Source organism: Mesoplodon densirostris, chromosome 3 (genome assembly GCF_025265405.1).
Source record: "Mesoplodon densirostris isolate mMesDen1 chromosome 3, mMesDen1 primary haplotype, whole genome shotgun sequence".
Classification (NCBI taxonomy): Eukaryota; Metazoa; Chordata; class Mammalia; order Artiodactyla; family Ziphiidae; genus Mesoplodon; species Mesoplodon densirostris.
In genome coordinates, this window is record NC_082663.1 from 123,735,413 (window position 1) to 123,751,707 (window position 16,295).

At 42.2% G+C, this 16,295-nt stretch overlaps 2 protein-coding genes across 2 annotated transcripts in view; both read left to right on the forward strand.

Annotated features, from left to right (window-relative positions):
- KCTD16 (potassium channel tetramerization domain containing 16) overlaps positions 1–16,295 on the forward strand; it is a 298,172-nt gene that overhangs the window by 164,767 nt on the left and 117,110 nt on the right. The window lies entirely within an intron of this gene.
- Positions 12,305–14,675, forward strand: LOC132486422 (calcium-independent phospholipase A2-gamma). The gene has a single exon (XM_060093566.1). The coding sequence runs from the start codon at positions 12,566–12,568 to the stop codon at positions 14,615–14,617; it is 2,052 nt and encodes a 683-aa protein (XP_059949549.1). The 5' UTR covers positions 12,305–12,565; the 3' UTR covers positions 14,618–14,675.

Here is a 16,295-nt window from a genome sequence, read left to right on the forward strand (position 1 = left end):
TACACTTCCTTGTAGGGAGATGTTCTTTCTAGAAAAGGAAATCTTTAAAAGATTACCATTGGAGAGCATTCTGATTTGCTCTAGCCACTAATTTATTTGCTACTGGAGGGGGTGGGTTAGAGAAAGATCTTTCATTTACTCAAGCCAGGCTTCTAAACTGTCTTGTATTCTACAAATATCCAATTTATTTATTTAGTACTTATTTATTCATTTAATCACTACTTCTCATTAGATCAATAGGGAGCTTTTTTTGTTCTCAAGTTAGTTTAAAAAAAAAAGACAGTTGTAAACCAGTTAAGCCCATGTTGCCAGAATGTTTCTTTCTGTACTTGTTTCCTATTCCCACTTGAAATTCAAGTAACATAATTGCATGCATCTTTAGGAACAAAACCAATAAGGATCAGTACTCTTTATTAGTTGCTTGAGGTTAGTCTGTTATTTTCCTGAAAAATCCTTGTGTTGCAGGTAATGTAAAAGGCAGTGGGATATGAACAGCAATTAGAACAGTGGAGTTTCTCAGTGTACCAAGAAACTGTTAACAGAGTTTGCCTTTGGGATGGGTTTATGGGATTAGGATGGGAGGAGGTACACTTTTTACTTCTTAATTAACATATTTATTTTTACGTATGCGTGTTTTACCTACTTGGAACATACACATACAAACACATATACCTGATACTAAAAATGCTCAGTGAAGGTTAGCTATTATTACTGTTGGACTTGGTCATGGAAAGTTGGCTCATGACTGAAATAATGCTAACATCTACAATTCCAAGTACCCTGTCAAAGATTTGCCTGCTTGAAATCACCAGTGCTCAGAAAACTCACTGTCGGAGTCTTGTTGAGCTGCAGATCCCAAAGGAGAGTGTAAGGATATTAAATGGCCAGACCACTGGTTTTTGTGCCAGACATTCCTTAAGCAATATACGTATGTCCCCTGACATCCTTTACTATCATTATTTGCTTTAAATGGATCATGTGGTTTTGAGATGTTTCCATGAATTCCCATAACTTTTCTAACAGAGTGAATTGGAGGAATAAGGAATTTGGAGTTCTAACACCTGGGATAAAGATCCAGCTCTATTTGTGGGCAGTCTGTGGAGCTTCAAGATGCATCTGTGCCTGTAGACCAGAAGGAGGTCTCTCAGGAGTCTACGCTGTGTCTGGAAGGAAACCAATCCTGCTGCCCTACTCAAAACAGACTGAGCAGGGCTTCCCTGGTGGTGCAGTGGTTGAGAGTCTGCCTGCCGATGCAGGGGACACGGGTTTGTGCCCCGGTCCAGGAGGATCCCACGTGCCACGGAGCGGCTGGGCCCATGAGCCATGGCCGCTGAGCCTGTGCATCCGGAGCCTGTGCTCAGCAACGGGAGAGGCCACAACAGTGAGAGGCCCGCGTACCGCAAAAAAAAACAAAACAAACAAACAAAAATACAGACTGAGCAGAGGTGCAAACCAATCATATGTGGCCATATGTGGGCTGGCTGTGAAGGAGACCTATCACCCAAAGCTACTCAGCACAAGTTTCTAGCCTGATCACATGGATGGTGACAATCAGATCCAGTCAGATCCTCACTGTAGGAAATGAGATTGCTCAGAAAAATACATAGAACAAGTGGATCCTTTGAGTTCTGGCTATATTGAGAAGAATGCTGAGAAATGCCCTTTGGCATTATCTACCCAGCTCACGGTCTCTGCCTCTCTGAGAGGTGTCCTCTGCTTCATACATTCACACACATATTTGGGCCTGGCAGCCATGTCCGTCCTGCATGACTGGCCCTCTGGTTGTAGCTGATTAGAACAGAGATGGACAGCTGGCTTAAATGACCCCCCATGAATTTAGAATTCGAACTTAGAAGTCGTCAAGTTGGTCACTTGAACTGCAGACACGTAAACTCTGGATCTGGGGGAAGGGTGGGTGTGGGACGGTGCAAGGAGGCAGCTTTGCCAAAAGTAAAGAATGAAACATCTGTGCAAAGATGAGTGACATCGCAGGAGTGGCTGCTTGTATTTCTGAGGCTTTCTTGTGTCTGGTTCTAGTCTTTGGTTATGGGTTATGTGAGAGTCCTTTGTATTCTAATAGTATGTCTGCAAACCTTTTTTTCCTTTTTTTTATGTTGTGTCAAGGGGATTTCCATTACTCACAACCAGGAGATCTGGCTTTCTACGTTGGCCACTGCCATGCATCTCAGTCTCAGAAGGTACTCTGAGACCCAGAGTAACCTTGTGTGCCCCTAAGGAGGCCACAACTTATGGCCCCAATGTTCCTTGCCATAAATTCCCACTGAGGAAAGTAATCTGTTGTTTTTTTTTCACCATACCCCCGGAATCTTTTCAAATCTCCAGATACTAAACCCTTCGAATACATTCTAACATCTGTAGAATGGCAATAACAATGCTACCTCCCCTACTCAGGAGCTATTGCAAAGATTAAAGTGAGGGATTATGAGTATGGTTTTTTTTTTTTTTTTTTTTCTTTTTGCGGTATGTGGGCCTCTCACTGTTGTGGCCTCTCCCGTTGCGGAGCACAGGCTCCGGATGCGCAGGCCCAGCGGCCACGGCCCACGGGCCCAGCCGCTCCACGGCACATGGGATCCTCCCAGACCGGGGCACGAACCCGCATCCCCTGCATCGGCAGGCGGACTCTCAACCACTGCGCCACCAGGGAGGCCCTATGAGTATGGTTTTTAATCTCTATGCATTGTAGGCAGTCATGGTAAATAAACTGTGCTCCTTTGTAGAGCTGGCCTATGAACAATAATTAATATAGAATGATGATGGTAGGCAGATTTCTGGCCCCCATAACATTTGCCCCTGGTGTTACACTCACAAATATGTTAGTTACATGGCAAAGGGAAGTTGCAGGTGGCATTAAAATTAATCAGTTGACCTGAAAATAGGGAGATTATTCTGGATTATCTGGGAGGGCCCAATTACATGAGCCCTTAAAAATAGAGGGGAAAGACAGAGTGTGTCGGGGGGTACTGGGCAAGGCTGATTTCTAGATGCTCTAGATGGAGCAGAGGGTGGCCCCAGCTGACAGGCAGCAAGGAAATGGGGACCTCAGACCTACAGTCACAAGGACCTGAATTCTACCAACCACCTGAATGGGCTTGGGAGTGAATTCTCTCCCAGCGCCTCCAGGTAAGAACTCAGTGCAGACAACACTTTGATTTTGGCTTTGTGAGACCCTCAGTAGAGAACCTAGTCGAGCCTCACTGTGCCTGGACTTCTGACCCTGGACTTCTGACCTGTGCAAACTGTGAGATGACACATGGCTGTTGTTTTCAGTCACTGTGTTTCTGGTAGGTAGTTACAGCAGTCAGGAAACCAAGTCACTATGCACTAGGCACCATGCTTCACAGTCACTCCACCAGAATCATCAAGGGGTCCTAGGAAGTAGAGACTCTTGCATCTCTCAGTTACAAATGAGGAAATTAAGGCTTAGAGAGTCTGGTTCAAAATAATACCAATCAGTCATCAGCAGAGCCAGGATTTGAACCCTGGTCTGTTTGTAAGAGGCCTAAACCCAAGTTGTTCATCAAATGAGATGTTACACTTCAGCCAGCTGGAACTGAGAACTGCCCCATCATCCTGGAAGATACAGTGAGTCCCAGGGACCATTGTGCTGGATACGTAGCTCATATTACCCCCTCTCTGCTTGCTCCTCTGAGAGACAGAAGGAGCCAGACAGCAGCTCTGCACCTGCAGGAAGTGGCCATGCTGCCCACAGGGCCCATTTAGCCGCAGTCAGTCTGTGGCGGGAGCTCATCTGGGGCCCAGCTCCCAACCTGCTTGGCAACCTGAGCGCCGTGTCACAGTCAAGGCTCTGAAGCATGAAATGGGGTTTTGCGCTGAAGCCTGAGAGACACAGTGCATCAAGCTTGGTTTGGCTATTTTCCCCCCTACTGTTTGTTTTCAAAGATGAAATAAGGGCAGGCATGAAAAAGGTCTCCCAGGTCCTCTGTACGATATGGCAGCCAGTGATGCAGGCGGGCATACAAATAAAGGGAAGATAGGGCAGCTCTCTGAAGCCTGGCAACAGTCAACACCCAGTATGTAGCCGTCATTCCTGTTATTATTACCACGCTATTATTATATGATTATTTCAGGGACATGGAGAAATTCTCCCAGCCTCCAAGATGTATGGAATTACAATTAAGGGATCTTCCCATTCCTTTGGTTTAAGATTAATGTCCTGTGAAATGTTTTCTTACCTTTGGCATCCGTTCCCTGACACTTCTGAAATGCACGTTGTTATAAGAAAATAGCAAGTAGCTTAAAAGATGTTAGGGATTTTTCATTCAATCTAAACCTAATACCCCTGGTAAAAGGCATTTGTCATTCATACTCTAATAAAGCATTTTGCAGGTGTCAAAGGCATACCACTGGGGGTACGTGAAATGATTTTAGGTGATTCACAGATGAACATATGGGGTTTTTTTGTTGTTGTTGTTAGTTTCTGCTTTATAACAAAATTAATCAGTTATACATATACATATGTTCCCATATCCCCTCCCTCTTGCGTCTCCCTCCCACCCTCCCTATCCCACCCCTCCAGGTGGTCACAAAGCACCGAGCTGATCTCCCTGTGCTATATGGCTGCTTCCCACTAGCTATCTACCTTAAGTTTGGTAGTGTATATATGTCCATGCCTCTCTTTCGCTTTGTCACAGCTTACCCTTCCCCCTCCCCATATCCTCAAGTCCATTCTCTAGTAGGTCTGTGTCTTTATTCCTGTCTTACCCCTATGTTCTTCATGACATTTTTTTTCTTAAATTCCATATATATGTGTCAGCATACAGTATTTGTCTTTCTCTTTCTGACTTACTTCACTCTGTATGACAGACTCTAGGTCCATCCACCTCATTACAAATAGCTCAATTTCGTTTCTTTTTATGGCTGAGTAATATTCCATTGTATATATGTGCCACATCTTCTTTATCCATTCATCCGACGATGGACACTTAGGTTGTTTCCATCTCTGGGCTATTGTAAATAAGGATGCTATGAACATTTTGGTACATGACTCTTTTTGAATGATGGTTTTCTCAGGGTATATGCCCAGTAGTGGGATTGCTGGGTCATATGGTAGTTCTGTTTGTAGTTTTTTAAGGAACCTCCATACTGTTCTCCATAGTGGCTGTACCAATTCACATTCCCACCAGCAGTGCAAGAGTGTTCCCTTTTTTCCACACACTCTCCAGCATTTATTGTTTCTAGATTTTTTGATGATGGCCATTCTGACTGGTGTGAGATGATATCTCATTGTAGTTTTGATTTGCATTTCTCTAATGAGTAAAGATGTTGAGCATCCTTTCATGTGTTTGTTGGCAGTCTGTATATCTTCTGTGGAGAAATGTCTATTTAGGTCTTCTGCCCATTTTTGGATTGGGTTGTTTGTTTTTTTGTTATTGAGCTGCATGAGCTGCTTATAAATTTTGGAGATTCATCCTTTGTCAGTTGCTTCATTTGCAAATATTTTCTCCCATTCTAAGGGTTGTCTTTTGGTCTTGTTTATGGTTTCCTTTGCTGTGCAAAAGCTTTGAAGTTTCATTAGGTCCCATGTGTTTATTTTTGTCTTTATTTCCATTTCTCTAGGAGGTGGGTCAAAAAGGATCTTGCTGTGATTTATGTCATAGAGTGTTCTGCCTATGTTTTCCTCTAAGAGTTTGATAGTTTCTGGCCTTACATTTAGGTCTTTAATCCATTTTGAGCTTATTTTTGTGTATGGTGTTAGGGAGTGATCTAATCTCATACTTTTACATGTCCCTGTCCAGTTTTCCCAGCACCACTTATTGAAGAGACTATCCTTTCTCCACTGTACATTCCTGCGTCCTTTATCAAAGATAAGGTGACCATATGTGCGTGGGTTTACCTCTGGGCTTTCTATCCTGTTCCATTGATATATCTTTCTGTTTTTGTGCCAGTACCATACTGTCTCAATTACTGTAGCTTTGTAGTATAGTCTGAAGTCAGGGAGCCTGATTCCTCCAGCTCCATTTTTCGTTCTCAAGATTGCTTTGGCTATTCGGGGTCTTTTGTGTTGCCATATAAATTGCGAAATTTTTTGTTCTACTTCTGTGAAAAATGCCAGTGGTAGTTTGATAGGGGTTGCATTGAATCTGTAGATTGCTTTGGGTAGTAGAGTCATTTTCACAATGTTGATTCTTCCAATCCAAGAACATGGTATATCTCTGCATCTATTTGTATCATCTTTAATTTCTTTCATCAGTGTCTTATAATTTTCTGCATACAGGTCTTTTGTCTCCTTAGGTAGGTTTATTCCTAGATATTTTATTCTTTTTGTTGCAGTGGTAAATGGGAGTGTTTTCTTGATTTCACTTTCAGATTTTTCATCATTAGTGTATAGGAATGCCAGAGATTTCTGCACATTAATTTTGTATCCTGCAACTTTACCAAATTCATTGATTAGCTCTAGTAGTTTTCTGGTAGCATCTTTAGGATTCTCTATGTATAGTATCATGTCATCTGCAAACAGTGACAGCTTTACTTCTTTTCCAATTTGGATTCCTTTTATTTCCTTTTCTTCTCTGATTGCTGTGGCTAAACCTTCCAAAACAATGTTGAATAAGAGTGGTGAGAGTGGGCAACCTTGTCTTGTTCCTGATCTTAGTGGAAATGGTTTCAGTTTTTCACCATTGAGGACGATGTTGGCTGTGGGTTTGTCATATATGGCCTTTAGTATGTTGAGGAAAGTTCCCTCTATGCCTACTTTCTGGAGGGTTTTTATCATAAATGGGTGTTGAATTTTGTCAAAAGCTTTCTCTGCATCTGTTGAGATGACCATATGGTTTTTCTCCTTCAATTTGTTAATATGGTGTATCACGTTGATTGATTTGCATATATTGAAGAATCCTTGCATTCCTGGAATAAACCCCACTTGATCATGGTGTATGATCCTTTTAGTGTGCTGTTGGATTCTGTTTGCTAGTATTTTGTTGAGGATTTTTGCATCTATGTTCATCAGTGATATTGGCCTGTAGTTTTCTTTCTTTGTGACATCCTTGTCTGGTTTTGGTATCAAGGTGATGGTGGCCTCGTAGAATGAGTTTGGGAGTGTTCCTCCCTCTGCCATATTTTGGAAGAGTTTGAGAAGGATAGGTGTTAGCTCTTCTCTATATGTTTGATAGAATTCGCCTGTGAAGCCATCTGGTCCTGGGCTTTTGTTTGTTGGAAGATTTTTTATCACAGTTTCAATTTCAGTGCTTGTGATTGGTCTGTTCATATTTTCTATTTCTTCCTGATTCAGTCTTGGCAGGTTGTGCATTTCTAAGAATTTGTCCATTTCTTCCAGGTTGTCCATTTTATTGGCATAGAGTTGCTTGTACTAATCTCTCATGATCTTTTGTATTTCTGCAGTGTCAGTTGTTACTTCTCCTTTTTCATTTCTAATTCTATTGATTTGAGTCTTCTCCCTTTTTTTCTTGATGAGTCTGCCTAATGGTTTATCAATTTTGTTTATCTTCTCAAAGAACCAGCTTTTAATTTTATTGATCTTTGCTATCGTTTCCTTCGTTTCTTTTTCATTTATTTCTGATCTGATTTTTATGATTTCTTTCCTTCTGCTAACTTTGGGATGTTTTTGTTCTTCTTTCTCTAATTGCTTTAGGTGCAAGGTTAGGTTGTTTATTCAAGATGTTTCCTGTTTCTTAAGGTGGGATTGTATTGCTATAAACTTCCCTCTTAGAACTGCTTTTGCTGCATCCCATAGGTTTTGGGTCGTCGTGTCTCCATTGTCATTTGTTTCTAGGTATTTTTTAATTTCCTCTTTGAGTTCTTCAGTGATCACTTGGTTATTAAGTATTGTATTGTTTAGCCTCCATGTGTTTGTATTTTTTACAGATCTTTTCCTGTAATTGATGTCTAGTCTCATAGCTTTGTGGTCGGAAAAGATACCTGATACAATTTCAATTTTCTTAAATTTACCAAGGCTTGATTTGTGACCCAAGATATGGTCTCTCCTGGAGAATGTTCCATGAGCACTTGAGAAAAATGTGTTTTCTGTTGTTTTTGGATGGAATGTCCTGTAAATATCAATTAAGTCCATCTTGTTTAATGCATCATTTAAAGCTTGTGTTTCCTTATTTATTTTCATTTTGGATGATATGTCCATTGGTGAAAGTGGGGTGTTAAAGTCCCCTACTATGAATGTGTTACTGTCGATTTCCCCTTTTATGGCTGTTAGTATTTGCCTTATGTATTGAGGTGCTCCTATGTTGGGTGCATAAATATTTACAATTGTTATATCTTCTTCTTGGATCGATCCCTTGATCATTATGTAGTGTCCTTCTTTGTCTCTTCTAGTAGTCTTTATTTTAAAGTCTACTTTATCTGATATGAGAATTGCTATTCCAGCTTTCTTTTGGTTTCCATTTGCATGGAATATCTTTTTCCATCCCCTTACTTTCAGTCTGTATGTGTCTCTAGGTCTGAAGTAGGTCTCTTGTAGACAGCATATATACAGGTCTTGTTTTTGTATCCATTCAGCCAATCTGTGTCTTTTGGTGGGAGCATATAGTCCATTTACATTTAAGGTAATTATCGATATGTATGTTCCTATTCCCATTTTCTTAATTGTTTTGGGTTCATTATTGTAGGTCTTTTCCTTCAGTTGTGTTTCTTGCCCAGAGAAGTTCCTTTAGCATTTGTTGTAAAGCTGGTTTGTGGTGCTGAACTCTCTCAGCTTTTGCTTGTCTGTAAACATTTTAATTTCTCCATCAAATCTGAATGAGATCCTTGCTGGGTAGAGTAATCTTGGTTGCAGCTTTTTCTCCTTCATCACTTTAAATATGTCCTGCCAGTCCCTTCTGGCTTGCAGAGTTTCTGCTGAAAGATCAGCTGTTAACCTTATGGGGATTCCCTTGTGTGTTATTTGTTGTTTTTCCCTTGCTGCTTTTAATATGTTTTCTTTGTATTTAATTTTTGACAGTTTGATTAATATGTGTCTTGGTGTATTTCTCCTTGGGTTTATCCTGTATGGGACTCTCTGTGCCTCTTGGACTTGACTGACTATTTCCTTTCCCATATTAGGGAAGTTTTCAACTATAATCTCTTCAAATATTTTCTCAGTCCCTTTCTTTTTCTCTTCTTCTTCTGGAACCCCTATAATTCGAATGTTGGTGCGTTTAATGTTGTCCCAGAGGTCTCTGAGACTGTCCTCTGTTCTTTTCATTCTTTTTTCTTTATTTTGCTGTGCAGCAGTTATTTCCACTATTTTATCTTCCACCTCACTTATCCGTTCTTCTGCCTCAGTTATTCTGCTATTGATCCCATCTAGAGTATTTTTTATTTCATTTATTGTGTTTTTAATCGATGCTTGATTCATCTTTAGTTCTTCTAGGTCCTTGTTAACTGTTTCTTGCATTTTGTCTATTCTATTTCCAAGATTTTGGATCATCTTTACCATCATTATTCTGAATTCTTTTTCAGGTAGACTGCCTATTACCTCTTCATTTGTTAGGTCTGGTGGGTTTTTATCTTGCTCCTTCTCCTGCTGTGTGTTTTTCTGTCTTCTCATTTTGCTTATGTTACTGTGTTTGGGGTCTCCTTTTTGCAGGCTGCAGGTTCGTAGTTCCCGTTGTTTTTGGTGTCTGTCCCCAGTGGCTAAGGTTGGTTCAGTGGGTTGTGTAGGCTTCCTGGTGGAGGGGACTAGTGCCTGTGTTCTGGTGGATGAGGCTGGATCTTGTCTTTCTGGTAGGCAGGTCCACATCTGGTGGTATGTTTTGGGGTGTCTGTGGAGTTTTTATGATTTTAGGCAGCCTCTCTGCTAATGGGTGGTGTTGTGTTCCTGTCTTGCTAGTTGTTTGGCATAGGGTGTCCAGCACTGTAGCTTGCTGGTCGTTGAGTGAAGCTGGGTGCTGGTGTTGAGATGGAGATCTCTGGAAGATTTTCGCCCTTTGATATTATGTGGAGCTGGGAGGTCTCTTGTGGACCAGTGTCCTGAAGTTGGCTATCCCACCTCAGAGGCACAGCACTGACTCCTGGCTCCTCAGTTTGGGATGATTCATTGTCTATTCTTGTATTCCACAGATGAAGGGTACATCAGGTTGATTGTGGAGCTTTAATCCGCTGCTTCTGAGGCTGCTGGGGAGATTTCCCTTTCTCGCTCCGGATTTGGCCCCGCTTCTGCGTGTAGGTCGCCAGAGGGCGTCTGTTCTTAGCTCAGACAGGACATGGTTAAAGGAGCAGCCGCTTCGGGGACTCTGGCTCACTCAGGCTGCGGGGGGAGGGAGGGGCACGGAGTGCAGGGCGAGCCTGCAGCAGCAGAGGCCGGCGTGACGTTGCACCAGCCCGAGGCGCGCCGTGCGTTCTCCCAGGGAAGCCGTCCCTGGATCCCGGGACCCCGGCAGTGACGGGCTGCACAGGACCCCTGGAAGGGGGGCGTGGACAGTGACCTGCGCTCGCACACAGGCCTCGTGGCGGCAGCAACAGCCCCAGCGTCCCACGCCCGTCTCTGGGGTCCGCGCTTTCAGCCGCAGCTCGCACCCGTCTCTGGAGCTCCTTTAAGCAGCGCTGTTAATCCCCTCTCCTCGCGCACCAGGAAACAAAGAGGGAAGAAAAAGTCTCTTGCCTCTTCGGCAGGTCCAGACTTTTTCCCGGACTCTCTTCGGCTAGCTGTGGTGCATTAGCCCCTGCAGGCTGTGTTCACGCCGCCAGCCCCAGTCCTCTCCCTGCTCTCCGACTGAAGCCTGAGCCTCCCAACACCGCCCGCCCTGGCGGGCGAGCAGACAAGCCTCTCGGGCTGGTGAGTGCCTGTTGGCACTGATCCTCTGTGCGGGAATCTCTCCGCTTTGCCCTACCCAGGTACGTGGGGAGTTTCTTGCCTTTTAGGAGGTCTGAGGTCTTCTGCCAGCGTTCCGTAGGTGTTCTGTAGGAGTTGTTCCACGTGTAGCTGTATTTCTGGTTTATCTGTGGGGAGGAAGGTGGTCTCCGCGTCTTACTCTTCCACCATCTTCCCCGGAATCGAACATATGGTTTTAATAATTATATATTTTAATATGAACTGTAAGAAAACATACATGGCATGTTAAGTGCATGATTTCTAACAAGGCTAAAGTTAGTAGTAAGTAAAAATAGTGTGTCTGTCGAAAGGAAAATATTATTATTATATAGGGAGTACAAAGAGGGGGAGGTAATATGAAGGCAGTTTGTGGGTGATGGACATTTGGGAATGTCTGCCATAGTGTGACTTCTCTTCAGTTCATCAGATTAGTTCCAAAGCAGACATTAGGAGAAGAAAAGAGAGAAAAAGATCCTGGTCCCCCACGGAATAAAATGAGGACAGAGGAGAGGTTAGTGCTAAGGCTGCCAGGAGCCATGCAGAGGGGATAGGGCCCCTGACAGTGAAGTTTTAGATCATTCCTGTCTAATATGGCTGCCTTCAAAATGTTTTTTTCTAGTTCTACCCAGACTGATGGAAAAATGAATGCAATTCCTGTTGGCCTAAGAGAGTGACTATGGCTTCCAAACTGCTTTACCTGCAAGCAGGCTGTGCACCAAGAGTCTTTTATTTCTTTTGTGATGGCAGAATTTACTGTGGCTCCATTTGATAGACCATGGAGTCTATGTAGTCTTCATGGAATTTTGGAGCCAAAAGGACCATGATCGTCCTTATCATTTTACAGATAAGAAACCTCTGACACGGAGAAGGTAAATGATTTCTCCAAGGTCTCGCAGATACCATCCTTGACTCCTGACTCCCTCTCAGATTTACTCATCCTGATGCGGATTGTCAGAGGCAGGCAAGGAATTAAACCCCAGGCCCTGTGTGGATATTTGATAGAGAACAAATACAGAGAAGGGTTCCAATCCTGGACTTCTTTTCTGTCAGTCTTGTGCTTTTGCTTTTGTACTACTCCCTCTTATGCTTTATCACCATAATCTTAAAAGCGATTATAACCTTACATATTTAAATTCTTTTAATAGTTGAAAAGCCACTTGTGGAGAATGTGCTCAGCGTAGGCAGTTGCTCTTCCTGCAGCCCCCTTAGTTACAATTCTACATATCCACCCTAGTAAAACTTTGTTTAAAGGGTTTTTGATATATTTGGTGTAGGGAGTTTTAAAAACTCCCTAAGCCGGGGAACCTGCATGCATGTGCCTGAGTCCTATTAGAAACAATACTCTTGTCCGCCGGGAGGGACGGAGTTGGGGGAGGCTGGCTTCACGGCTGTCGCACCGCTGTTTGTGCAGGAAGCTCAGCTGATGGCAGCCGGCCGGCCGAGGGGACGCCCGTGCCGGGAAGAGGCGCGTCGCCCCTGCCGCCTAAGTAGTTGCGGCCTGCATCCCGTAATGCGAGAAGTCTTTGTGGGAAGCGGCGGAGCAAGCAGCTGCCTTTCTTGCGCTCGCCTGAACATTACTGGAGGAGAAGCCACAGCAGCCTACAGAGAGGTTTTCATACGAGCAAAATAAGATATAAATGGACCAAAAGTGAAGCTCATTCTTGCAGTAGGCACTGTTACTCTCCAAGCAGCCATGGTTTACATTTTGGAATTTTGAGACTTAGCACTTCTGCTCCCAAGGGACTTACAAAAGCGAACCTTCGTATGTCCCGTATTAAAAATACTTTGAACTCTGTTTCGAAGGCTGTTTTTGGCAAGCAGAATGAAATGATCTCTCGTTTAGCTCAACTTAAGCCAAGCTCTCGAATATTCAGAAAAGTGTCAGATAGTGGCTGGTTAAAACAGAAAAACATTAAACAAACCATCAAATTTCTGAAAAAATACAGCAACAAATCAGCAGAAGAGGGTTCTTTTTCAGCAAAGGAAAGTCACGTTATGGAGAAAGAAGATACAGGTAAGCAAAGCCTCTTTCATTACACGAATAATCTAACCACGAAATTCGGAGAGTCATTCTACTTTTTATCAAGTCATATTAATTCATACTTCAAGCGTGAGGAAAAAATGTCTGAACAAAAGGAAGATAAACATTTCCAGGACAAATCAGAACTGGAGCTTAAAAAGACTGAAGACGAGAAACCCAGTTCTCCAGATCCTGGCGTCCTGACTGATAAGAATCTGGGCTCAGAAGCTTCTTTATATTCTGAGGACAATGCTGCAAGTCCCAGTGGGACGCCCGAGGTTCTTCCCATTTCTACTAAACAAAGTATTGCCAACTTTCTTTCTCGTCCCACTGAAGGTGTACAAGCTTTAGTAGGTGGTTATATTGGTGGACTTGTCCCCAAACTAAAGTATGATTCAAAGAGTCAGTTAGAAGAGCAGGAAGAGGCGATGAAAGCTGAGCAGGCCATCAGCAAAGACAAAAATGCAGAGGAGAAAAGGCGGTTATCTCTTCAGCAAGAAAAGATAATTGCCAGAGTGAGTATTGATAACAGAACCCGGGCATTAGTTCAAGCGTTAAGAAGAACAACCGACCCAAGGCTCTGCATTAACAGAGTTGAAGAACTGACGTTCCATCTTCTAGAATTTCCTGAAGGAAAAGGAGTGGCTGTCAAGGAAAGAATTATTCCATATTTACTACGATTGAGACAAGCTAAGGATGAAACTCTTCAGGCTGCAGTCAGAGAAATTTTGGCCTTAATTGGCTACGTGGATCCAGTGAAAGGAAGAGGAATCCGGATTCTCACAATTGATGGTGGAGGAACAAGGGGTGTGGTTGCTCTTCAGACCCTACGAAAATTAGTTGAACTTACTCAGAAGCCAATTCATCAACTCTTTGATTACATTTGCGGTGTAAGCACAGGTGCTATATTAGCCTTCATGTTGGGATTGTTTCATATGCCCCTGGATGAATGTGAGGAACTTTATCGAAAATTGGGATCAGATGTGTTTTCACAAAATGTCATTGTTGGAACAGTCAAAATGAGTTGGAGCCATGCATTTTATGACAGTCAAACATGGGAAAACATTCTTAAGGATAGAATGGGATCTTCACTAATGATTGAAACAACAAGAAACCCCATGTGTCCTAAGGTAGCTGCAGTAAGTACCATAGTGAACAGAGGGATAACGCCAAAAGCTTTTGTGTTCAGAAACTATGGACACTTTCCTGGAGTCAACTCTCACTATTTGGGAGGCTGTCAGTATAAACCGTGGCAGGCCATTAGAGCCTCATCTGCTGCTCCCGGCTACTTTGCAGAGTATGTGTTGGGAAATGATCTTCATCAGGATGGAGGTTTGCTCCTGAATAACCCTTCAGCGTTAGCAATACACGAGTGTAAATGTCTTTGGCCAGACGTCCCATTAGAGTGCATAGTGTCCTTGGGCACTGGACGTTACGAGAGTGACGTGAGAAACACCGCGACACACACGAGCCTGAAAACCAAACTGTCTAACGTTATCAACAGTGCTACAGACACAGAAGAAGTCCATGTAATGCTTGATGGTCTGTTACCGCCTGACACCTATTTTAGATTTAATCCTGTTATTTGTGAAAACATACCTCTAGATGAAAGTCGAAATGAAAAGCTGGATCAGCTGCAGTTGGAGGGGTTGAAGTACATAGAAAGAAATGAAGAAAAAATGAAAAAACTTGCAAAAATATTAAGTCAAGAAAAAACAACTCTGCAGAAAATTAATGATTGGATAAAACTAAAAACTGACATGTATGAAGGCCTTCCGTTCTTTTCAAAATTGTGATGAGTGTGTGCATATATAGCCTCCTAACTGAATGCCTGTTTAGAAGATTCACAGAATTCAATAAGGAATTGTGGGGTTCAGTGTGACTACCTTTGAAATGCTTGGAATTCTGGGGAATCCTGAAAAGACAGTGTTCGGACCAGCTTGTACAGTACAGAGAGCGTGTGCGTGGTTACAGAATTCATCTGGGAATTAGGTTTTTATGATGTTAATAATTAACCACCCGTTAGGAATCTTACTGTGCCAGTTGGTTTTAGTACATATTGGTGTTGTATTGTTTGATGTTTGAAAATTTATTAATATATGTGCCAAACAAGGACTGAAAGCTGTCATATTATACTTGGTATTTTTACTTTAGTCACCATAATCATGTTAAATTTATTTGATCATTGATTTTCTTCCATGTGGAGAAGCTAATTTCTTCTTAAAATAATTCATCTCTTTAAACAACACATAGGTTTTCACTAGCTACATTCTGCATTCCAAATGTTGCCTTCTACTATTGTCATATCATCTAAACAGATACAGGAAAAATGGGATTCTCTCTATCAGAGGACTTTTACATTTGAAATATGAAAGAGCCAGATACAGTTTTCTATTCCACATGTGTTTATTTCAACATTGTTTGGTTCTGAAAGATAGGTAAAGTTCCAGTCAACCACTTTTTCCCCCTGAAATTTCAAGATAATGCTGTATGTTAACTTTTCTAGCTCTAGCTTAGCATTCGCTGTTATGAAAGTAATTATTGGAATTTACTGAGAAAATGCGCCTTTTTTTTTTTTTTAAATAAAAAAAAAAAAAAGAAAGAAACAATACTCTTTCTGCTGCCCTTTCCCCATATTTGCCTTTCCCATATTTCAGAGGCTTGGAATTCTGTAGCTTGTAGGAACAGTTATTTATAAAGGAAAGAATCTGCTCCTAATCCTTAGGCATCTATTTGGAGACAAGGTATTACACAGTTTCTTATTCATGGGAATATAAATTGTATTTATTAGGCAATAAAGATGGAAGGTGAGTTGGCAAATGTCTTGGATTGGCCCCCTTTGTTACTGACATTACCTCTGTTAAACTTCAGAAACAAACATCTTTTCAAGAAAATACAAATGTTGCTGAAAAGCTAGAGGATTCCATTACTCCATCAGCCATCCATCACAGTCCTAATCATGGGGCCAGTCCATTTCCTCATGAATGCTATCATTTGAGAAACAAAGATGCACAGATTCTACTGGAGTTGAGTCTCAGGTTCTGACCAGCCCTGCCCTTTCTCTCCCTTTTGTTTAGTGATAGGAACTTCTGAGTTGTCCCTTTGGGATCTAAGACAGTTTGGAGTGGTTTTTGCCAGTAGCAAATGAAAATTTCTGCCTCATTCTGCTTTGACAAAATGGGCATGTTAACCTCATATTTACTCTTCCCTTTACTTGAATTCTCTATATTGTACAATGATTTTAGGCTTTTGAGATATTTCTGGAAATACACTTTTTTCAACCATAAGTCTGAAATAATGATTTCAGTGATGCGGCATAATGGAAATTGTCCCTGTTTGGTCATTTCTACTGTGACTGAGAGGCATGTAGTTCAGGACTGTTTGGAGATTTGAGAGTCAAACACTAAATTGCCGTGTAACTTTGCCCAAATGACAGCCTCTCAAGCCCTCTGTTTCTCTCTCTCTCATAAGATG

Bases quoted from the DNA above. Each gene is read 5' to 3' on its own strand.
- LOC132486422 (XM_060093566.1), top strand. From the start codon at position 12,566: ATGTCCCGTATTAAAAATACTTTGAACTCTGTTTCGAAGGCTGTTTTT.